Source organism: Pongo abelii, chromosome 7 (genome assembly GCF_028885655.2).
Source record: "Pongo abelii isolate AG06213 chromosome 7, NHGRI_mPonAbe1-v2.0_pri, whole genome shotgun sequence".
In the NCBI taxonomy this organism is placed as follows: domain Eukaryota; kingdom Metazoa; phylum Chordata; class Mammalia; order Primates; family Hominidae; genus Pongo; species Pongo abelii.
The window spans coordinates 23,756,429-23,782,156 of NC_071992.2; the positions used below are offsets into that span (position 1 = coordinate 23,756,429).

Genomic DNA, 25,728 nt, shown 5'->3' on the forward strand with positions numbered 1-25,728 from the left:
CTGATAGAAAATGGATTAGTATTTGCATATAACGAGCATATCCTCCTATATGCTTCCCCCCCCCCCCCCCCCCTTGAGATGAGGTCTTGCTCTGTCTTGCAGGCTGGAGTGCAGTGGCACAATCATGGCTCACTGCTGCCTTGACCACGCCACAACCCGGCTCCCTGGACTCAAGCAATCCTCCTACCTCGGTCTCCCTAGAAGGTGAAACTACAGGCAGGTGCCACCTGACTGGTTAAGAAAATTTTTTTTTTTAGAGATGGGGTCTGGCCCTGTTGCCCGGGCTGGTCTCAAACTCCTGGGGTCAAGCAAACCTCTCGCCTTGGCCTTCCAAAGTGCTGGGATTACAGGCAGGAGCCACTGCACTCAGACTCATATACTTTAAATCATCTCTAGATTACTTGTACTAGCTAATACAATGTAAATGCTATATAAATAGTTGTTATACTGTATTGTTTGGGGAATAATGACAAGAAAAACAGTCTATACATGTTCAGTACAGACAGACAAAATTTTGTTTTCCAAATATTTTCAATCCATGGTTGGTTGGGTCCATGAGTACAGAACCCACAGATACAGAAGGCCAACTATATAAGGAAATGAAAGGGATGCTGGAGAAACCTATGGATTAAAAGAGACCTAAAAGGTTTGTTTGTTTGTTTTTCACAGACTCTATCTTCTAGGCTTAAGCGATCCTCCCGCCTCAGCCTTCCAGGTACTAGCTGGGACTACTGGCGTGTGCCACCACTAGTGAATTTTTTAAATTTTCGTTGTTGTTGAGTTGGGGTCTCAGGATGTTGCCTAGGCTGCGAATTTTTTTTTCTGATGGACAAAATAAATAAACTGTGATGTCTGAAGAAGCACACATAGATGCTAAAACCATAAAAAGAAAATGGCAAGGAAGTGATTCCTATAAAAGTCGGTAATGGTTACTTAACATCAGGGAGGGGAGGGTGTTATGTATGTCCGTATAATAATTCCATTGGTCATACATTGCAATATTGGAGAAGATACACAGGTAGCAAATAGTATTCCTAAGTATTTCTTGGTAAATAAGATAAATTAGATCTTTTGTAAGTTCTACTGTGTGTAAAGTGGTGCAGGACTCTCTAGGGGGAAGCTTTTCATCATTTGTAGCAGCAGTTCTCAGATTTTTTGGTCTTAGGGTCTTTTTACACTCTTTAATATTTTCAAGGACCTCAAAGAGCTTTTATTTGGCTTACAGCTAAAATATTTGCTGTAGAAATTAAAACAATTTTTAGAATATGTGATTCATTTAAAATAACCATCTTAAAACCCATTTTTGACATTATTGTGAAAAGCTTTTTCAAGCCAAAGCACAAAATTTTAGTAAGGAAGCATTGTTTTATAATTTTTTGTAAATTTCTTTAATATGTGTCTTTAATTAGAGTACAGCTGGATTCTCATAGTTACTTCTGCATTCAGACTATTTATGATACATTGTTTTGGTTGAAGTGTATGATAAAAATCCAGCCTAACATAGATAACATAGTTTGAAAGGGGAGGAGTATTTCAATAGCCTTTTAGATAGTTGTGGATATTCTTCAATACTTCTTCAACAAGTGGTAGTTTTGTAAAGGTTAATTGCAGTGTGGAATCTGAAACCATATCTGAACTTTCCTTACTCTTACATGAAAACCCCTTGGTATGCAGCAGTATTTATTTATGATTTCCATATTGTCACATGGAATAGTACAAAGATGGGTCCTCAAGTTGAGATTTAGTAAAAATAATAATTTTTTGCTTCTTTATGAAGGGCAGTCTTACTTTAAACTAGCTGGGTTTTTGTTTTGTTTTGTTTTAAATGAGTGTGTGGCAGTGAAGAATATAATGGCTCCCAGTGCACTTTGATGCTACTGCCTTAGTTTGTGCCAAAGTACTAGCTGTTTTATCCACCATTGCCTTTGTACCTTTGGTGCACAGTTTGTGCAAATGTCAGTACAGCAAAATGTATAAATAATATCTTGGTATTGCTATGAAAATAACTTAGCTCTTACAGACTTCCTAAGTTTCAGTAACCCCCAGGAGCCCATGGACCACATTTTGGGAACCTATGAACTAGAGAACTTCATATATTCTCACTAGCTGTTATATCCAGCACTCTCGGGTTAATTTTTTAGAAGGACGAAAATAACTTCTTGGATTTTTAAGGAATTGGCACACAATATGGCTTTCCCTGGCTTGTCAAGAATTAAGAACTTGATATTTTATGGCAGTTCCTTTTGAGTGTCATGAATTAAATAAAATATTTGGGACTGTAATGTTAGGATGCTATGGTGATTGACAGCATGTTTTAAAATATTCTAATTCACATCATCTCAGAAATGTATAGCCCCTTTTATTCTTTGGATTACTATAACTGAACACATTTTTCTCACAAGTGTTTCTTGCCATAATTTATTTGAAGAAATTTAGATTTAAGGATATAAAACCAGATTTTGATAGTATTAAAGCGTGAGTCATTTTGTTAAACGCATAAAACATTCCTTATTTCCTTCCCTTCAGAGTAAATACAGAATCCTATTTCTTCCCTCCCATTTTCCCACTAGTGAGGGTAGGGCTAAGATGAGAATACTTGTTTTCTCACCCAAATATCTCACACATTTGAAAGACATCCTACTATTAAAAAGCATTTATTTATTGACTGCTTGCTGTGTGTTCAACATTGTGGAATATCATGGGAAGATAAGTTATAATCTTATTAAACAAAGAGAAAAAGGCAGCATATGGTTAAAGTATTTAAAAAGTATATTGCTGAATTCAAAGTTGTGCCAGAGAGAGTAGTATAATCTGAATATTCAGAAAAGCTTCATGAAGGATTTAAGACAAGCTAATAATGTTTGTAGAAAATGGAAATGTTATAGAGGAAAATGTATCTGGAGTTCAACAGAGCATTTGATAAAATCTCTCTGAATACCCTCATAGACATTAGGTAATTGACTAAAATGTAAAATTTAATATAGTCTCAAATATTCGTTGAATCATTGAGTAACTAGTTGAATGGCCATACCCAAGAGTGGTAATCAGTGAATCACTGACAGCTAGGAACAAGGTTTAGGGCCCAGGACTCTGACCATGAGCTTTTCCTGTATCAGTAGCTTAGGTAAGGACATTCATTCAGTATGCATTTATTGAATACCTCCTGTGAGTTATATATTCCACATGCCATCAAAAATAAAAAATAAGGGCCGAACGCGGTGGCCCTGTAAACCCAGCACTTTGGGAGGCCTAGGCGGGCGGATCACCTGAGGTCAGGAGTTCAAGACCAGCCTGGCCAACATGGTGAAACCCCATGTCTACTAAAAGTACAAAATTAGCCGGGCGTGGTGGTGCCCATCTGTAATCCCGGCTACTCGGGTGCCTGAGACTGGAGAATCTCTTGAACCCAGGAGGTGGAGGCTGCAGTGAGCCGAGATCACACCACTGTACTCCAGCCTGGGCGACAGAGTGAGACGCCATCTCAGAAATAATAATAAAATTTAAAAATAAGGAATATTCTTTCCTTTAATCTCAAAGGAATTATCCTTTAATCTGTAATCGCAAAGGAAACTCATACAAAAAACTGCTGGAATAGAAGTCTAACATGCTGGTCATAGACAGAGGGGGTAGATTATTTGATAAGAGCTAGAAAGATGTCTAAATTATACTGGAACAGTTCTCCAAATCTGACAAGATAAAATTTTATACAGACAAATGCAAGATCCTGCAGGTAGGTATGGAAAAACTACATAGGTATAAAACGGGAAAGATACAGTTTAACAACATGTTTGAGAAAAAATAGGTCTTGTGAAATTTTTAGCATGTGGCGTGGTACGTTATCTGAAAATCCTCCTACTGTACAACACCCCAAAATGCTTAGTAAATAAAATATTGAGATAAATCCTTTTAAATACATAGTCGGCCTTACTCAAAGTAAGGAAAATCCCTTGGGAGCAAAAATGAGTAAGATTTCCATTTCCTATTGTATGGCAAACCAATTATTCTAAAGTGCCTTATCACTGTAATATAAGTAGATCCTCTTTAAATTTGAATAAGCCTCCTTTTTTAATGCATTGACAAGCTTGCAAGAAATAAGGGAAATCTCAATACCCTCACTCCCATTAATTAACTTAAATGAACCTATTCAAACTGGAGTGTTGGGAGTAGTGAAGTCAAAATCGCCGTAGGGTGAGATGCCAACATGAAACCCTTATGCCCGCTGCCAGATGAGGAAGCCAAAGCTGAGACTTCAGGATCCTGGAAAGCACCTTGGAGTTGTTAGCTCCCCATAGCCACTAGCAGAAACAGGAAAATGGAGGTACTCGGGATTTCCATAGATTTATGTCAACATATTATGAACTTATAAACAAAAACTACCACACACACATGCATCTGCATGGAAAAAGCCACCATAGAAGAGATTCAGCACAAACTGTAAGTAGCAGGTTTAGGTTACCCCATCCTCCCACGCTCACACTTCGGATACTGACTTCAGATACTGGAAAATCATCAGATACAGAATTATAAAATAAGTTAATGCTTAACAAAATAATATTTAAAAGGAAAAATAACCAAAAAGTGACCGTCAAAAACAACAAGGCATACTTGAAAAAGAATCAAATATAAGTTTAAAATATAACAGTTGAAATTTAAAACTCAGTGAATAGATTAGCATATTAGATAGTGTAGAAGAGAACTAGAAGATCTGAAGATACTGTTCAGATTACAGCATGGGGCGACAAAGGACATGAAAAGTACAAGTGGTTAAGAGACATGGAGGGTAAGATACCATGAAATAACTAGAAAGAGACTAGAGGAGAGGCTTTTCTAGAACTGAAAAAAAGAAAAACATGAATCTAAGTTAAAGAAGTTCCACTATACAAAACAGGATTTTTTTTTTTTTTTTTTTTTGAGACGGAGTCTTGCCCTGTTATCCAGGCTGAAGTTGCAATGATGTAATCTCGGCTCACTGCAGCCTCTGCCTCCTGGGTTCAAGCGATTCTAAAACAGGATAAATTTTAAAACTCATACCTACACACTTTATAGTAAAGCCACAAATAATAAAGACAAAACATCTTATCAGAGAGAAAACATCACCTGCAGAGAACAGACTGGCGGATAAAGACATCTCAACAGCAACCTGGAAGCCAAAAGAGAAAAGTGAATGTCAGCCTAGCATTGTGTGCCCAACAAAATTATCTTTCAAGAATGAGGGCACTAAAAGTCATTTTTAGATAAACACAAACTGAGTTTACCACCAGCACATCTTTATTACTTAAGGAACTTCCATAAGGGATATACTTAAAGAAGGAAAATGCCATAGAAGTGTTTGGTTGTGAAAGAAGCAAAGGTGACCAAAGAAATTGGTAAGCATAGGTAAATCTAAACATTGTATGACATAATAGTATTATCTAATTTTTAGGGCCATGGAGACAAAGCCAAAATAAGGGACAGTAACAGCGTAACACAGGATACAACTGATTGGAGTTTATCTTCTAAGGTCACTGTTAAGAGGGGAGGGATAAGATACACTGCCTAATTTTGGACTTCTTTTTAGAATATGTGATAACTAGTACTGGGGAGAAAAATGGAATTCAAAAACAAGCAAAAACATTTTTAAAAAAGAAAAATAGACCAAATACAACACAAAGGAAGAAGGGACAGAGGGATCTGAGGTGTATTAGTAATCACAAATATTAAGTAACCTCAAAATGAAAAGCCAGTTTGCGTGAATTGAAAATAATACCGTAGAGGAAATTAAACCTTACTAATACTATCACCACTACCCCTGCAACATAGACACACATCATGCACAATATTTAAGAGGTTTTTAGATCTTGGGTGAACGCGAAAGAAACAGAGCTCTTAGAAGATAATATAAAAGAAGATGTTTATGACTTTAGGATAGGAAAAGATTTCTCCAACAGGGCAAGCAAAGCACTAATCATAAAGGAAAATAATGATAAACTAGGCTGTGTTAAAATTAAGAACATGTATTCATCAAAAGATGAGCATATGAGGGAAAAAGCAATCTACAAAGTGGGAGGAAAGATTTATAACACATTCTGACAGAGGCCTTTACAGATTACAAGTCACTGAATAACAAAAGATTGAGCTTCTCAAGTTGTATGTGCTTTGTGAAATAGCTTCAGAATATATACAGTAAAAACTGATAGAACTATAGGATAAAACTACAAAAAATAAAAAATAAAAAGACATAGCATGTCTGAAAGCCCAGAGGAAGAAGGAGCACGGTGGATTTGAAAACCAGAGAGACCAGAGGATTCTCATTGAAGAGTAATGAGAGAGTAAGTTTAGAACAGATTAATTCAAAGTCAGATTACTTACCAAATTTGTAATAGCTCTTACTCTCATATATTGACCTAAAAGTGAAACCCAACCCTTTAATTAGACGCAGAGCGCAGATTTCAAAGTGCAATCATGCACTGAATAGTGACATTTTGGTCAACGATGGATCACATATATGACAGTGGTCACGTAAGATTATAATGTAACTGAAAAATTCCTGTTGCCTAGTGACATAGCCATCATAGCACAACATATTACTTTAAACATACCTGCTTAGGTGTTTAGATACACAAAGACCATTGTGTTACAGTTGCCTAAGGTATTCAGTACAGTAACACGTGGTACAGGTTTGTAGCCTAGGAGCAGTAGGCTATACCGTATAGCTTAGGTGTATTGCAGGTATGCCATCTAGATTTGTGTAAGTACACTCTGATGTTCACACAACAATGAAATTGCCTAAGGCTATATTTCTCAGAATGTAACCCCCTTGCGTATGCAAGGCATGACTATACTTTAAAGGAGTTTTTAAATGTTTTTATATATTAGATTGACTCACATAAAATTGTCATTTTTACAGGTCAAAAATATTTGGATATTTGGCCTTTTCATGTGGTTCAACCTAATATGAGGAATTGAGCTTTTCTAGTTTTGTTTTTTTATTCATCCTTCTCCAGAAAAATAAGTATTGAGAGGCCAGAATTCAACATCCTATCAAAAGCATCTATGCCAGAATCTTCCTGAATTCATTTAACATTTTACACACCAGAAGGCATCACACATTTTAGGAATGACACATTCTCAGACTAGATAGATGTGGGATTATTTCAAAGAAACCATTTGGTTCCTCCAAGGATCCTTTAAAAAGTCACCCTAAAGAGCATAGCTACTGAATGTATAGACTCATCCATAGTTACTTGAGTCATTACCAGGAAATATGCCCCTCAGTCTGTGGGCTTCTGGCAGCAATCGCAAGTTACAGGCCCTAAGATGAGAACAGATGAAAGTTTCCACAAGTCAACTTAGTTTTCTAAAGGTTTGCTAATCTCTCTGTTCAAATGGTAACCCTACTTCTAGTTTCTGTTTTACTGTTGAATCACATTTTTCAGAAAAATCTCATGAACTGACACATTAGTTCCAGAAATTAACATTATACATAAAATTGTTTATTCTCACCCTGTGAAGTTTAATTTCTGCATTTATAATTAAGTGACTTTACTTCCTAGGGTAGCACAAGTCATGGGGATTCCATTATTGCTCTGTCAGCCATCAAAATACTGCCCCAGACATCCTTAGCCCATTGCCTGCCTAGAGGCAGTTGCCCATATAGCTGCCCTTGTCTGAAGCCTACATACTGATAGCATGGCACTGATAATTCTTGGATTCTTACTATGTGTGATACTTCTCCCATTATTGCCACTCAGATGGAAATTCTTTTTATGCATTAATTGTGTCAGAGTAGTTACAGAAAGGGTTAACATTTAAGAATTCAGTTAAAAGCAATGTGGTGGGAGAAGAAATTTTAGAAGAGCAATATGATGAACACTGTGGGAGTGTTACCTATAGTGTTAAAGGCCACGTGGTTCATGACTTTCTTTCCCCCATATAACAACAAAGGCATGGCAGCCACTGCCCTCTGCCAGGAGTCAGGTGAAGGTCAGTCATGCCCAGGCTGTTTGTTGTTGTTATTGTTGTTGTTTGTTTTTGAGATGGAGTCTCTTTCTGTTGCCTAGGCTGGAGTGCAGTAGAACGATCTCGGCTCACTGTATCCTACACCTTCCGGGTTCAAGCGATTCTCCTGCCTCAGCCTCCCGAGTAGCTGGAATTACAGGGGCACGCCACCCAGCTAATTTTTGTATTTTTAGTAGAGACAGGGTTTCACCATGTTGGCCAGACTGGTCTTGAACTCCTGACCTCAGGTGATCTGCCTGCCTTGGTCTCCCAAAGTGCTGGGATTACAGGTGTGAGCCACCGTACTCGGCCCTAGGCTGTGTTTTTAAAAAGCACTTGGCCTTGGTGTCTTCAGTCTCTTGCTCTCAGGTATTGTTCAGTTCTGAACTTGACTGAACACTGTTGGTCATTTTTGTTAGAGATTTGCAGGTAAACATTTAACGTATTGCAGTTTGGGAAATCTTTTACGTTTCTGAAGAGAATGTGGGTAGTTGTAAGGACTTTGCTTTAAACCTAATCACCAAAGCAGGAACAGAAATTTAAGTTCCAAAATAAATTTTTAAGGTCATTTTTAATCTCACTTGTTTCATAGACGTTCAAGGACATTTTCAAAGAAACACTTACCTGAAGGTTTAATTAGCTTTAGTGCCATTCATTGATGGAATATTTCATATTCCTAAACTATAGGAGCTAATTTTTGTTCTTCTGAAGAGAACAAAAGTGAGAATTATTCTCTCCATCAAATGAGTAAGATTTGTTGGTGAGGTTATGTTGACATGTTTAGGTTGCATCATGTCTGTTTTGGGGAACATTAGCGGTGTTTTCACTTAAGCTGCTAGATTGTCAGATTAGTTTCAAGTTGTCTTTATTAGTCTACAAATAATATTATATGGACTTTCCTTAGATGAATTCAAATTGATGTATCTTGCAACAGATGATTGTCAATTTAACTTTAAAAGAGTTCTGTGAATTAAAAACATATAGTATATACATATATATTCATATTTGTTTTTCAGAAGCCTTTCCTTGAATTAATTTGTGTAAAATTTATATTTGCCTTTTACTTAGAAAATGAGAATACCAATGGGATTTTTATATTCTACCATAAATTTATATAGAAAATGAGGTATATATAAAGTACCTAGAGCCTGGCGTATAATCCCAGGACTTTGGGAGGCTGAGGAGGGCAGATCACTCTAGGCCAGGAGTTTGAGACCAGCCTGGCCAACATAACAAAACCTCGACTCTACAAAAAATGCAAAAAAAAAAAAAAAAAATCGGTTGGGCGCAGTAGTGCATGCCTGTAATCGCAACTACCCAAGAGGCGGAGGCTGGGGTGAGCCAAGGTCACACCGCTGTACTCCAGCCTGGGCGACAGAGCGAGTAAATTAAATAAATTAATTAATTAAGGAAGTACCTAGCACAGGGATCAGCATATAGTTGGTACTCAGCAAACTGACAGTTTTTCCTTTTTGAGGACTTGGTGGACATTATCCAGAGAGAATCCTTGTTAGGTGACATAGGTAGATAATGCTCACCTCTTTGGTTAAGTACGTCTTTTTTTTTTTTTACCTATGAGGCCTACCTTAATTACCCTTTTGAATACTGCAACCTACACTTCTATTATATACCCTCATATACTCTTAATCATCCTTACTCTTCTTTGTTTTTTTCATAGTATTTATCATCTGCTAACATACCCTATAATTTGTTATAATATGTTTAATCAACCATTTAGAATTGTGCTTGGCACAAAGGTACTCAGATATTTGTTGTTGTATGGATCCTGTTTCCCATGTAATGGAATAGAAACATTCAAGAATTAGGGGACTTCAGAGTCACATAAATAGTCTAGGGCAGAGCTGCACACAAAACCACCAGTTAAAGCCCTTTTCTGATTTGCATGTTCAGTAGCCTGCTTTTCTGCCCATTTTGTTTGAATATTAATGCAGCTTGTCAGCATCTGGTCACACTTAGAAGAACCAATAGCCATGTAGGTGTGTCGTCAACTGTTTCGTTATTGTCTCCCAACTATTGCTAAGGTTTTTCAGAACCTCATGGTCTCAACCCAGTATTTTGGAAAATTCTTTCTGAAGAGTATGTATGGTACTGGAATTTACATTAAAGTCTTATATTAATTGTGAGTCTTACGGCTGTTGATCCTGATGCTATCTCTACAGTGTGAATCCCTAGAAGTGATGAAGAGACACAGCAGTTAATCAAGATAGGAGGGATTGGTGATAACCAGCCCATTCTCAGCAATTTCAGTAAAAATCCAGTAAAAATTCAGTAAAAATCCCCACATTGTGGAAAAATGTCTCCTTGGCGTTAATGACCTGTTCAGCAGGTGTTACTTCTCTCCTTTCCTAGGATGGCCTGCTTTCTTCCTTTGTGAAACTTTGGCTCAAAAAACATGCCACTTTAGGATGTGAGGGATGGTAAAATACCTATAGTCATTTCCTGCAACAAGCTAGTAAATGAAAACTATTAGGAATATTAAAAAATAAATGTATTGCTATGCTGCACACTGACTTTTTTGTTACACAGTTTGCTAGGTGGATATGTAATCTGCTACAATTTACTATCAACCCTGTTCTTCAGGTGAATGAGTATTGTTTTTTTTTTTTAATGGAAGCAAATGCTTGATTGAGCTGCAGGAACTTATAGAGAAAATGTTTTCAACTGTTGAAGTATGTCAGAATTGTATTCAGAATTTTGAAAAGAGGGTAGAACACCAGAGAAGCTATATAAAATAGAAGACTCATACAGCAAACTAAAGTATACTTTGCTGACTTACCTGTAGAGGCAATAATTTAGAAAAGTAACAGTAGGTTATTTAATATGAGCATTACTTTGAAATGACTTTATAAATTTAATCGAAGGACTTTTTATATAGATCCTCTAGCAGAAAAATATTTTATACCAGATAGGTACAGTATGGATTCTAGTTTAGAATGGCAGAGAGCCACACTTGGTTACATTGGCTTCGACAATGAATGTCGGTGTTACAACCCTGTGTTTTCAGCTAGAGAATTGTAACCATTCTGTTGTCCTGTCAGGTGGTAGTGAGTGGGAGTTGGGCATGAAAGCTAAGATATAAAATGTCATGTTTTAGTATGAAATATTGGTTAGTAAACTAGCCAGTATTAAGATAAAACTCCGGAAGGAAGAATAGGACTTCTTAAACTGGCAAATTAGATGTTTTTACTAGACTTTCTTTTTTAGAGCAGTTTTAGGTTTATAGAAAAACCGAGCAGAAAGTACAGAGTTCTCACATACCCTGTTATCCGCCCCTCCCCCTCTCTCCCCACCCCTGCCCCCGCCCATTAACATCTTGCATTGGTATGGTATATTAACAATTGATGAGCCAATATTGATACATTATTAACAACTAAAGGTCACTCTTAGTGTTGTGCTCTGTGGGTTTTGACAATTTACAATGACGTGTATCTACAATTACAGTATCATAAAGAACAGTTTCACTGCCTTAGACATCCCCTGTGCTCTGCCTGTTCATCCTTCCCTCCCTGCCTCTGTCACCATCATTTCTCCCTGCTACAAACTCCTGGCAACCACTGCTCTTTCTGCTGTCTCTATTGTTTTGCCTTTTCCAGAATGTTATATAGTAGTTGGAATCATCCAATAATGTAGCCTTTCAGATTGGCATCTTAAACAGCAATATGCATTTAAGTTCCTCTCTGTCTTTTTGTAGCCAAGTTTTGGTAATTATGAATAAAACTGCTATAAACATTTGTGTACAGGTTTTGTGTAGACATAAGTTTTCAAGTCATTTGGGTAAATACCAAGGAGCGCAATTGCTGGATCATATGGTAAGAGTATGTTTAGTTTTGTGAGAAACTGCCAACTGTCTTGTAAAGTGGCTGTACCATTTTGCATTCTCACCAACAGTTCCTGTTGTTCCACATCTTTGCCAGCATCTGGTGTTATAAATGTTTTGGGTTTTAGCCATTCTAATAGGTGTGTAGTAGTATCTCACTGTTGCTTTAATTTGCAGTTTCTTGATGATACATGATGTTAACCATCTTTTCATATGCTTATTTGCCATCTGTATATCTTTGGTGAGGTGTCTGGTCAGATCTTTTGACTGTTTTTTAATTGGGTTGTTTTCTTATTGTTGAGTTTTAAGAGTTCTTTGTATATTTTGGATATCAGTCCTGTATCAGATTTTTGCAAAGGTTTTCTCCCATTTGGTAACTAGTCTTTTCATTTTCTTAAGCAAATTAGATTCTGTTTGTAAGTGCATTTTCTGTCCTGGAAATTTTAAGAACTACTAACATATAGAAAGAAGAGGGGGACTGGGGAAGATATTCTCTGGGCTAGTTTATGTATTTGGCTAGCCTAATAATAAACCTAAGTACAATTGCTTGAATCTGAAATCCTTTTTATCTAGTCATTGTAAAACATAATGGTGGAGCTTAGTGATAGGTGGCCTCAGAGAATTGGTGATTGTGTGTTTTTGATCACTTCCTTTGCTCTACTATATATAATGCAGTGTTTAAATGGAGGTTTTAATAGGATTCTGTACAAAATACACCCAATAATCCGGTTTGAATGTTGTATCAAATTGATACTAAAAACATAAAATAATAAATGTGGGCTGCATGCAGTGGCTTACATCTGTAATCCCAGCACTTTGGGAGGCCAAGACAGGCGGATCACGAGGTCAGGAGTTCGTGACCAGCCTGACCAACATGATGAAACCCCATCTCTACTAAAAATACAAAAATTAGCCAGGCACAAACCTGTAATCCCAGCTACTCGGGAGGCTAAGGCAGGAGAATCGCTTGAACCCAGGAGGTGGAGGTTGCAGTGAGCTGAGATCTTGCCACTGCACTCCAGCCTGGGCAACAGAGTGAGACTCCATCTCAAAAAAAATAAATAAATAAATGAAATAAATAAATAATAAATGTGCACCAGCCCAACAGTGTCCCTCTGCAGTATAGCTTACATGAGAACTCAAAAACAAATAGCTCTTGGAAACCAGAACTTAATGAAGTGAGTTTATACAACTCTTTCTCATATTTTGACTGCTTTAATATCTAGCCAGTAGGTTATCACTTTCTGAACTTTAGAAGTGAGTTGTTTGACCTTGTTTGCTATATGGTAAACATCACTATTTGTAAGGAAAAAATTGACAAGGCATTAAGTTGATCACATCAATTTAAGTTATTTGAGATGTTGGTTAACATTCTTAGGAGTACTGAGCTATTACAGGATTGTTCTTCCAGTATAGACCTGCTTATAAAAATGCAGTTTTTAGGGAAATGGTAATATAGCAGAAAAGTTTATTTACATACATGGTTGTTTCACACTGCAAATTTGGGTTCTCAAATAGCTGAGTATTGGCATCCTTTCTTCAAGTAATCTACCTGGCCTGTATAATCTTTTATACTCAGCCATTTTCATAGTGGAGTACGTTGTTTTGGTCTTTTAATATTGTCCATGCAGAATCAAGTTCCATAAAAGGAATTAAACAACCTTCTTTTTTGTGAAGAAGGAGTGTGGGTGGCAAAAGCCAGGTATATGGGGGTTTTTTTCCTCCTTATCAGAACTCAAACTGTCTTTTGTCTTTGGAACATTAGTTAAAAATGATGGTGCACCTTTGTAGAAAAACTTTCCAAATTTAAAGTACAGTGTTTACTTTGTCAACTGAGGGCTTTTCTGTACACTAAACTTCAACATGGATTAAGGTGAAATCTTAAATGAGAATTCTCATCCAGGTATTCTGTCGTCAGGTTAAAGTAGGCAGTGGTGGCGGGGATCTTGGTGATGATTCTGTGAACATGACTTGTCCCTGAAGCCACATTGCTTGAATAAGGCCTGGATGCTCTTAATGGCCAACTCACAGTTGTTGTCCTGGGCCCTTTGCCGTCCTTCCAGGGGTTTCCTTGATATCCCTCTTCTCTGTTGGGTTTCATAGGATCAGCATGGCCATATAACTCATGGCCTGTATTCCGTGCTTACCTTTTTTTTTTTTTTTTTTTTTTTGAGATGGAGTCTCGCTCTGTCTCCAGGCTGGAGGGCAGTGGCATAATCTCGGCTCACTGCAACCTCCGCTTCCTGGGTTTATGTGATTCTCCTGCCTCAGCCTCCCAAGTAGCTGGGACTACAGGTGCCCACCACCATGCCTGGCTAATTTTTGTATTTTTAGTAGAGATGGGATTTCACCGTGTTGGCCAGGATGGTCTTGATCTCTTGACCTTGTGATCCACCTGCCTCAGCCTCCCAAAGTGCTGGGATTACAGGCAGGAGCCACCGCGCCCAGCCCCCGTGCTTACCTTTTTATGGAATTACACTTTACTTTGGTGTGAAGTATATTCCGTAGTAGCTCTTCAAAAAGGGGAGCATGGAGGATAGATTTTTGTGGCGTTACACCCCCAAAGATAACTTTGTTCTACTCACACATGATTCCTTCCTTGGCTGAGTATAGCCTTCTATGCTGGAGCTCTTTATCTAGAGGATTTTGCAGGAATTGTTCTGTTGGCTTCTTGTTTCCAGTGTTCCTTTTGTGGTGTCCAGAGCCATCTGATTCCTGATCCTGTTTTGTTTTCTGTGTTTCTCTCTCTGTGAAAAGCAGCGTATAGAATCTTCTCTTTGTCATCAGGTTTCTGATGTTTCCCAGTGGTATGCCTCGGGTGTGGGTTGACTTTCATGTATTATGCTGGCATTAGGTGGACACTCCATTCTGTCAACTGATGTTTTTCAGTTCTAGGAAGTTATCTCAAATTATTTTGTTGATAACTTCCTTTCCTTCACCATTCTCTGTTCTCTCTTTCTGTAACTCCTGTTAATTGGATGTTAGGCCTATGGAACTGGGTCTCTGATTTTTTTAAACTTTGCTCTTTCCATCTTGGTCCTTTTGCTCTGTTGTCTGTGAGATTTTATTTTCCCACCTTTCAATAGAATATTTTTGTCTCTGTCATCATATGTTTATTTTCTAACATCTCTTTTTATGTTCTTTGAATGTCTTTTTTTTTTTTTTCTTTTTGCGCATCCTGTTATTCCACACTTGCAATATTGGGCTTAATTGTATGTTTTCATCTTTTGTTTTTTGGTCAAGTTTCCTTCTCCCTATATAGTTTTTACTTGTTCCAGATTGCTTTTTGCATGCTTGTCTAGCTGTCTATCTTCCATGTTAAAGGCTTTCTTCAGATTTCTGATAATACTTGATTATTTGCTCATGATCAAGATTAAGATAATACAGAGTTGACTGGAACCTCTGAAAGCGTGGTGGGGCTTGTCTGCTGAGGCCTCATGGGAGAGTAATCGGGTGTGCCATTTGTGGAGTAACCTGCATATTAGTGTATCTGCAACTTTTTGCTTTGTAGCTAATGAGATTCTCGGGAAAATCTTCCAAACTCCTGCCTAAAGAGTTTGTCTGCACACTGAAATTTCTCGGTGGAACCTAGTGAGGGAAGACTCAGCGGCACTCCCACTTCGTTGACCTATTTGTTACAGGGTGCCCATAGCTTCAGATGTGCTTTTGACTGGCTTGGTGTCTCCCAGTCCAAAGAGAGGGACAGTTACTGAGAGGCATACAGTGAGGAGGACTATCTGGGGATCTTAACTTCTCAAAGATACTTTCACCCTGTTTTTCCTTCTTTGGGCCACCCCACTTCACCTTAACATCTGAGCATGTAGCGTAAATGAAGTTTGTTCAGCTTTTCTCACTGCTGGCTAGGGATTTGGCTTTCTTAGTTCATTTAAGTAAGTTACCATTGATTTTTCTGTATCCCAAAATTATGTTGCTATTGTCCCCTTTCCTGTCTTTCCTATCTATCCTTGTGTGGGATCGTGAGGGTTTAGGGGTTTTGTTTTGTTTTGTTTTGAATACCTTTAGTGTTGTGTTAGTTGGGTGTGGGGAGGGAACAAAATTAGATATGTGATCAATCTGCCATTTTAATACGAAGTTCCTTTGGAAGCTTTAAGAGTTAGACTTACCCAATGTTAAGACGTTCTTATGAAGCTCCTACTGTGTGCCATACACTCTTGTACTTTGCATTTCCATCCCAGTCCGTGCACTGTGCTCACTGGGATTATAGGCATGCACAACCATGCCTGGCCTTGCTTTGCCTTCTTGTTTCAGCTTTCACACTGTAAACAACTGTAAGGTCCTTTCCGGGTTTTTTTTTTCCCACTGCCATGTTTCTTGCAGTTTTGTGCTTTTTGTTGGTAATTCCACTGCTTAAAATGGCCCACAGAGTGCTGAAGAGCTGTCTATGTGTAGTTCCTAAGTGCAAGAATTATGAAAAGTCATAATTCATGCATAATTAATACAAATGGCGATTTAAGCAAACGTTTGAGACAGTTGTACAGACAATATGGAAATTACATAGGATAAGAAATACTTCTATTTGAACAAATACCTTTAAAAAGTGGCAATAAATATAATTATGTTTCTATGGAGAAGTATGTACTGAATCCCACCCAGTGGTGCCAGAAATAAAACTGATCCTCATTATTCCTTGTTGTCATGTTCTATAAAATCACCGAGAACACTGAATTAGCAAATACTGACCCATTGCTCCTAGGGGAAGTATAGGGTTAGATTCAGGCCAGCTGCTAGTCACCACATTTGCATCAAACAAACAATATGTAACCATGTTTTATTTGTGTTTTTGTTTAAAGATACTTTAACCCATATTGTTGATTTATTAACATTAAACTAATGGCCAAAAGCACAGTAACTCATGACTGAATGAAATTTATCTAACACACACAATTTCACCATAAGTTACATCACAGCCGTCTTGCCCTTAGGAACTCGACATAGCACTTCAGCACTCTGTGGGCCATTTTAAGCAGTGAAATTACCAACAAAAAGCACAAAACTGCAAGAAACATGGCAGTGGAAAAAAAAAAAAAAAAAACCCGTAAAGGACCTTACAGTTGTTTACAGTGTGAAAGCTGAAACAAGAAGGCAAAGCAAGGCCAGGCATGGTTGTGCATGCCTATAATCCCAGTGCTTTGGGAGGCTAAGGCGGGTGGATCACCTGAGGTCAGGAGTTGGAGACCAGCCTGGCCAACATGGGGAAAACCCCATCTCTACTAAAAATACAAAAACCAGCCAAACATGGTGGCGCACACCTGTAATCCCAGCTACTTGGGAGATACTGAGGCAGCAGAATCACTTGAACTCGGGAGGTAGAGGTTGCAGTGAGCCGAGTTCGCGCCACTACACTCCAGCCTGGGTGACAGAGCAAGACTCTGTCTCCAAAAAAAAAAGAAAGGAGGCAAAGCATGGCAGGGTTCAGCCTCAGCTGGGAATGTGTAAGTCAGGTAACTCAAATTGTTGACCACTCTGTCCATGTGCATGAATGACTGCAGAAGCACCCTGAGCGAATATGGATTTGATGATTACAAATACATTTTAGTGAGTAGGTGAATTCACAAAATAGAATCTGCGAATAACGAGGATCAATTATATATTTGATCCCTGATGCCCCTGGCCCTACAGGGGAAAGGGCATTTATAATCCCCTTAGAAGAAACAGTGCAGATTTTGTGTGCATTTATGCAAGAAATAAAAAAGCTGCTATTCTCCAGAGTTTTTGGTAGCCAGTATAATCAATAATAGCCAGTAATAATTAGCAGTGTACACACATTACTTCATTGACTTTTACAACCTTGTAAAGTAGGTGTTATTTCTATGTAAAAGAAAGGGAAAATGTTTGAATGATATGAGTAACTTAAATCATGCTCCTACAGTAGACGGAGGAGTAGGGATTTGTCTGCCACCTAAAATCTTACCCATTACTCTGTATTGAATCAACTCCAAAAGAAACCTTGTTCCTGCTGCTAGGTCACTGAAGTTGTTTGTGGGTAAAGATCCTACGCTACAATCACAAGGATGTGAGTGTTACCAATTTATTTTTTTTAAATATCATTCTCACTTAAAAAAATATGTACTAATCATCGTTTTCATGATCATTTTAACTTCAATATTTGTTTACTTGGAATTCTCATTCACTAATATAATTAAAATATGAAGGATAGTATATTGCAGTCAAAGAATTTTAGAACTGGAAGCGTCTTTTAAAAATCACGTAACAAAATGCATTTACTTTACCTATGAGAAACTGAAGTTCCTGGAAGTTAACTCACCCACAGTCATACGTTAAGACCAGTATTTAATGATCCAGCATCAACCGAACTCTTCTCTGCCTAAGTTTTACATAGTTCCTTGTGTTTTAACCAAATTTGGTGAAGCAGTAGTACCCAAAGTTAAGCCCAAATCTGTTGTACTATCATGCATGCTACTTTTTAAGTTTGACGTCCAGGAATGAACCACTGATAGGAGACAAAATTGCAGGAGAGCAAGGGGAGAAAACAGCTGTCTACAGAGGAGCCACGGGGAACTGGAGAGCACTCCCTCTGTGACCCTTTGCAGACCCAGTGCTTTCAGAGCTTCTCATTTTTCATAGGAAGCTGGAAAACCAGATAGTGTGAAATATTGCCAACTGTGTCACTTTAAAACCACAGTGCAAGACAAAAACCAAAAATAACTGTGGGCCCGTTTCAGGGCGCCAGATTGAAACCTCTCTTTTAGAGGATTCACCTTGCCCTGCAGCTTTCCTTCCTCTGCACCATTAGTGACTATGAGAAGGAATCCAAGCCAGTTTCTGGTGACAACTTAAGTGAATGCTTTTGGGTTAAACTTGTAAGTCAATAAACCATTAAGTGACTAGGTACATTCCGGCTATTTACTTCATGAAATAATTTGTTTACATGTGTTTTGGCCACATATTACCCACAACACAAAGATCATCTGTGTTTATTACAAGTTAGAATTGATTAGTATTTTGAAGTAAATGTAGAATTTTGCAGTCTCATATGGTAGTGGACTTAACATCCTTATCTCATGCACGCCAGGCTCTGGCATAGCATTATCACTTGCTGAAAATAAGTATTTTATCTTGTTTTACCATAGTAGACATACACAGCATCTGCAACCAAAAGTGTTACTCACTCTCTTAGTCTTACCTTAGTTCTTCCTGAGAAACTAATGGGAGTCATGGTTATAAAAGCATTTAGTGTTGTAAAACTAAAGCATTCTGAATCTAAAGTGCAGCTGTAGGTTGTTGATGAAAACTTCTTTTCCATTAGTATTAAAAAGTAATCGATGACAATAAGTAACTAGAGAATTTGGGCAGAACTATGGCATTCATACATACATACAGAAAAATACATGAATTATAAATATATAAATAATTAAAATATGCAAATTAGAAATACACAAACTCAGTGAATTTTCACAAACTGCACTTGCCTGGGTAACCAGCACACAAATTAAGAAATGAAACATCCATACTGCTATTGATGGGCATTTGGCTTTCTATTTGGGAACTGTTATATTTAGTGCTGCCGTGAGTGAGCTTAGTACTGAGTGAGCTTAGTACGCATCTCCATTGGGTGTATATCTAGGAGTGGAATAGCTGGGTCACAGGGTGTTTTTTTGGTTTTTGTTTGTTTGTTTTGTTTTGTTTTTTGAGACAGGGTCTCACTCTGTCACCCAGGCTGGAGTACAGTGGCATGATCACAGCTCACTGTAGTCTTGACCTTCCAGACTTGGACAGTCCTCCTGCCTCAGCCTCTTGCATACTTGGGATGACAAGGGCACACTACCATGCCCAGCTAATTTTTTTGTTATTATTATTTGTAGATGCGGAGTCTCCCTATATTGCTCAGGCTGGTCCTGAACTCCTGGGATTATAGGTGTGAGCCACTGTGCACAGCCTCCATATGTGTACCTTTATACTCCCAGTTTTCCAATGTATTTGAATCAATTCAGAATAAACTAGCAATATACGGGTTCTAGTTGTTCCACATGCTAACTAACACTTGATCTTAGCTTTTGCATTTTAGTCGTTTTTTTCATTTTGTTTTGTTTTTCTGGGACAGTCTCACTGTCGCCCAGGCTGGAGTGCAGTGGCAGGATCAGTGGCAGGATCTTGGCTCACTGCAACCTCCACCTCCTGGGTTCAAGCGATTCTCCTGCCTTAGCCTCCCAAGTAGCTGGGACTACAGGCACACACCACCACATTCAACTAAGTTTTGTACTTTTAGTAGAGACGGGGTTTCATCACGTCGGCCATGCTGGTCTCAAACTGCAGATGTCGTGTGATCTGCCCGCCTCAGCCTCCCAAAGTGCTGGGATTACAGGCATGAGCCACCATGCCGTGCCTCATTTTAGTCATTCTAATGGCTATCTCATCGTGATTTGAATTTACATTCCCTGATGATTATTGAGGTTGCACGCCTTTTCATTTGTTTATTGGCTGCTTGGCTTATTCTCTTGTAAAGTACGTAAACAAGTATTTGGCACTGACTTGGTAAACTTTTTCCTTAAAGTGAGTTTAAAAAGTAAATAGTGTGCATTTATAAACATTCAAAGAGCAAGCGAGTTTGCCCTGTGAACTCTATTGTAGTAAGTAACTTTTGAGAAGTCTACTGATACATCTATAAACCAAGATGACTTTGGCCACCACAGTTGCCTTTCATATAAATTTATAAACAAGAAGAAACGTTGAATGTTCTTTTCAGGCCACTAAAGCTACCAGCACTGGTAAGAAAAAAGAAAATAAAATTAGTAATAAATGCAAATGTAGTTTGTTTGGTTTTTTTTTTAGCCTTGGGAATAGTTTTTTGTCTGTTTGGTTTTGTGAATTGTTCTATGAATTCTGATTGGTAACAGAATCAGCTGTTAACTAGTAGAATGTTACTAATGTGAAGAATTAATTTAGGAAAAGAATGTAGCTTAAATTGCCCTTTTAAAAAATGCTTATCTTTACAGTTGTTAGGATTTTTTTCTGCTTACAGAGGAATATGTGGTTGTGGTCAAAATTTCCAAGGTTACAGAAATTGAAAGTCTCTCATATTCTCACCTCCCAGAGACAATGAAGTTTGGTTTGTATTCATCTAGGTTTTCTTCTATAAATTTACTAACATGCATCGTGAATGATGATACACTCAACATGCTGTTTTGCCGTTTACCTTCTCACCTAACAATAATTGTTGTTACTGAATTTTTAAAGTTTCTTTTATTATCTGTGATAATCGGATACTCAATTATTGACTATAAGAATGCCTTATTAAATAGATTAAAATGTAATTTATATGTCAATTAACCTTCTCGGTACTTAAAATGGTTCATTTTCTGGCAAGGTTCAATATTAATATTTTAATTTACTCAACACAGTGTTTCCCAGTACACAGAAAAATTGCAGCTAAGGGGGATATAAATTAAAAGGGTTTGTGAAAAGGGTGAAAGTGGCTTGGGTTTTCGGCAATTCTTTATATATATGTGGCATTTGAATTATGATAATTCAGCTACAAAATTGGTAAATCTACTCTAAGTTTTCTAGAACTTCTCTGTGTTGTGCCTATATTTTGTAACATGATGGCAGCTTCTGCTCATCTCAGATGGCTGGGCGGCAGTCAGGTTAAGAATGTGCTCTTCAGAACAACTGCGGATCTGACTGGTCACCCAAAGATTATGCTTATGTCTAGTTCAGTACTCAGTATTATTGGGAGTGTCATTGACTCCTTCCTAAAAGCAAGAATCCTGGTCTCTGATTGGAACTCTCCATGTGGATTTTTTTAAGCAGTGAGGCTAATTTAAAAGTATAGACCGGGCACGGTGGCTCACGCCTGTAATCCCAGCACTTTGGGAGGCCAAGCCAGGCAGATCATGAGGTCAGGAGTTCAAGACCAGCCTGGCCAATATGGTGAAACCCCATCTCTACTAAAAATATAAAAAATTAGCCGGGCGTGGTGACACGCGCCTGTAGTCCCAGCTACTCGGGAGGCTGAGGCAGGAGAATCGCTTGAACACGGGAGGCGGAGGTTACAGTGAGCCGAGATCACACCACTGCACTCCAGCCTGGGCGACAGAGTGAGACTCCGTCTCAAAAAAAAAAAAAAGTATAACCATTGGGCTATTTAAAGAGCAATACTATATACAAATAAAGTAAAATCTGAGGTATTCTGCTTTGTGGAGTAATATAACATCTAATGTACAAACAAAATCTTTATTTTCCCCTAATCTAGAGGCACCTCGTCAGACAAATTATTATATTCTAAGGTCTGTAATCTCAACAAATCTCGCCTTATGTTGAAATAAGAATAACTTAGCTGCATATCCTCTATCCAAGTTGAATAGACTAAAATACTGGTGTTGCTAGATATTAAAGAAGATGCGTTCTTTTAATACCGTCATCGTAATTATTCTTGGTAAAATCGGTCTGGTTCTAGGTTTGGGAATTAATCCTCTTGAGTTTCTTATACTAAAAAGCAGTATTTTGCTAGCTGAAGATCACCTTTCAGTTTTATAAAGCATTTCACCAAATGTGCTTTTCTATTCCAGCGAGACAAGCGGAAGTTTCTCCACGGATTATAGGCAGTTTTTCAGGAACAGAAAATAGACATTCTTCTCTGGAGGATTTTCTCTGACCAAAGTGGCATCAAAGAATAGATATCCTTAATAAGAACTGGCGAATAGGAAAACATTGGACATAGATGTTATCATGCCAAAGAGAGTGCTGTGGTGTGTAGTCGGCCACCCTTAGTGTGAAGTACTAGTTGTTATAGCTAATCAAATAATTGTAGGGTAAATTATTTTATGCTAGGCCAAAAAAAAGATGATTCAAAAGAACCTAACCATTAGATTTGTTTTGGAAACACTGGTAACTAAAAAAGCATAAACGTTAATATCTCATTCCTCTCTCCTTCATCGGTAGTGTGGGCAACCCAAAGAAAATGACCCTGTTTTTCAGATGTTTCCACTAATTGTTTGGGAAAACAAAATTGTTTCCCATTTGTTCTTCTGGGAACAAAAAAAAATGGAGCTGTCGTTCTTCAAACTGTGTAAATGGTCAAATTGTGTTTTTGTTTTTTAAACAGTTTTGTTTCCTGAGCTGAGAACTCATTACCAGACTTACCCTGCAGTTTGTTTTGTCTGCTAAATTAAAGCAAATCAAAACAAAACAACAACAAAAAGCCCACCATAACCTGCATGTAGGTTTTTAGCAGTAAGGAACTACCTGTGACAGATGCTTAGCCATTGACTGTTTAAGGAGTGTCTGTTCAGGATGTTGGAAAGCTCAAAAGTGTGTGATGACTGTGGAGGTTCTGAGGCTGCTGCTACTCCCCAGTACCTGATGCCAGGTTTTATAGCAGCTTACATTTTAGTTACAGTGTCTTTCTCTTGATGTCTTTCTTGTTACCTGTTTTCCTAAATAATTTTTTTCTTTTTTTTTTTAAGGGAATCATTTTATAGGGCGGGGGGGGAATAGATTTCAATGTTGAAACAAAACCTTGTGAAGGAGATTTAATGCCTTGTTTAGGAATGTGAGTGGTTATAATTAAACTGATTCAATTCTCAATAAGGTTTTGAGCAGTACTGGCAAGCATAGAAGTGGCTTTTGCATGTATTTTATGGAATGTATGTAATTAGCCTTATTTTCTACTTGTGTTCATAAGCCATGTGAATAAACTCAGGTACTACTTGTAGAACTTTACTGCTTGAGATCTGACTTTGCAATTGCGATTTTCTCTGTGCTTTTGAATGGAAGAAGATATTAATTGGGACCCCTGGAAGTCAGAAACAAGTTAAACATAAGCCTAATCAAAGTACCAAGATGTTTTGAAAGATAGTTTGTTTCGTTTTAAGGGCAAGGTTGTTGTTTTGTTCTTTTGGGGGCTGTCTGGAGTAAGACTGATGATCTTAGGGCGTCAGTATTCATTGTTCTTGTTTCCTTTCAGTTAGTGTTGGAAATTTATTAATCAGGTTGAGTAAAATATGAATCCTGCCCCAAGGGCTTTGCTACTTAGTGGAAAAGCTGTGATTTATAAAGACACAGTGTAATAAAATGATAATGAAAAGCCTTGGGCAGACTGGCTGTGTAATATATTTTAGGCAATTTACACAGGTTGGTTTAATTATTATTATTTTTGTTCTTGTCAGAATTGTCCTTTCTAATAGTAGGATCTCTCCAACTATCCTTGCTGCTGGTGAAAATAGGCTCCAATTTTTTCTTAAAGTCCAAACCATTCCTTTAAAGGCTAACAGATGTTTACTCTCCACTTCAGTCAGTGAAAGGTGATATTTAAGTATAGTCTTAACTAGTTACTTTCCTCTTTGCCTTTAAACACCACATTAAGTGCAAGTATATATGCATCCCTATGGGTTTTTGACCAAAGCACACACCCATGCCCCTTCCTGCCTCCCTGGAACTGGTTCAAGATTTGTAGAGAAGAGTTTGCTTGTGGGTGTTTCCCTTGTCTTATATCTGAGTGAGCATATGCTAGGGTTGAATTTATTTTGACGCTTTCATTTTAAATTTGGAACCGAAGTAAGAGTTTAAAGTGCAACAGAAGAGAGTCTGCTGAACTTTAGACATGAGGGATCCAGGGAGGAAGGTGCGTAAATACATCCTGAAGCTTTCTCTAGAGGTTTTCTCATACAGGTGACCATCTTTACGCATATACATTATTGTAAGCTAATAACTACTACTCAAAGGAATATTTAAAGCTATATGAAAATGTATGTGGTACTTATATCATGTTTATGTGCTTAATTTCAGTAGCCGTGCCTCTAGTATTTCACACTTTTTACATTAATAGCAGAATAAGTAAGTTCTGAATTTTTATTTCAAAGCCTTTTAGGAAAGCCTGGGAGGCTGGGTATTTGCAAGGGGAAAAATGTATCATGTATGATCTTCAAGGGAATGATGAAAAAGTATATAGGTATTTTAAGCATCTTATCATTTTGTCTTCTATAGCATCAAATAAAGAGACCTATAAATGGTTATTAGGTGAATGTTACCCAGGTTCTCCTCATTTCAGAAGCAATTCTTTCTTTACTGATTATTATTTATCTTTGTTTATTAATTTTAAGCACAGTTGCTTACATTTGTAGTAGGCTGAACTGATTTCTTTCCTGACTGATCTTTTCCAGAGCCTGGCCCAACTAGAGAATCTGTGCAAACAGCTGTATGAAACCACAGACACAACCACTCGACTCCAGGCAGAGAAAGCCTTGGTTGAATTTACCAACAGCCCCGATTGCCTGAGCAAGTGCCAGCTACTCCTCGAAAGAGGAAGTGTGCGTAAGATCTGAAAATCCTAAAGGATAACAGGCGCTTAGGAAACTTTATTCTGGTTCTCTGTGTAGGAATGGCTTGGGATGGCTTCTGTTCCCTGATTTTTCTTGGTGTCCCTGACTTATTTTCACTTTTAAGAAGTACCATACCTACCAGGTTGGCAAAACGGCCATACAGTCTCATCAAGAAAATCTCTTTGAACATGCATTTCTGTTCTGTAATTTTTCATCCTAAATTTCCAGAACTTGTTTTCTGCTTTTACATTTAAGTGCCACATCCTATCCTTTCCAGAATAAGATAGGACTGTAGATAAATGACCTTTTTGTTTATTTATTTTTGAGACGGAGTTTCGCTCTTGTTGCCCAGGCTGGAGTGCAATGGCGCGGTCTTGGCTCACTGCAACCTCCACCTCCCGGGTTCAAGTGATTCTCCTGCCTCAGCCTCCCGAGTAGCTGGGATCACAGGCATGCACCACCAAGCCTGGCTAATTTTGTATTTTTTTTTAGTAGAGACGGGGTTTCTCTGTGTTGGTCAGGCTGGTCTCGATCTCCTGACCTCAGGTGATCCACCCGCCTCGGCCTCCCAAAGTGATGGGATTACAGACGTGAGCTACCACACCCGGCCAATAA

The 25,728-nt window shown here is 38.1% G+C and overlaps 1 protein-coding gene across 5 annotated transcripts in view; it reads left to right on the top strand.

The window, feature by feature from the left end:
• The window catches only part of XPO7 (exportin 7), an 86,203-nt gene that overhangs the window by 21,433 nt on the left and 39,042 nt on the right, over nucleotides 1–25,728 (top strand). For all 5 annotated transcript variants that reach the window (XM_054560908.2, XM_054560909.2, XM_054560910.2 and 2 more), the window contains 1 exon segment: nucleotides 24,955–25,101. In XM_054560908.2, the coding sequence (XP_054416883.1) occupies nucleotides 24,955–25,101 (147 nt within the window).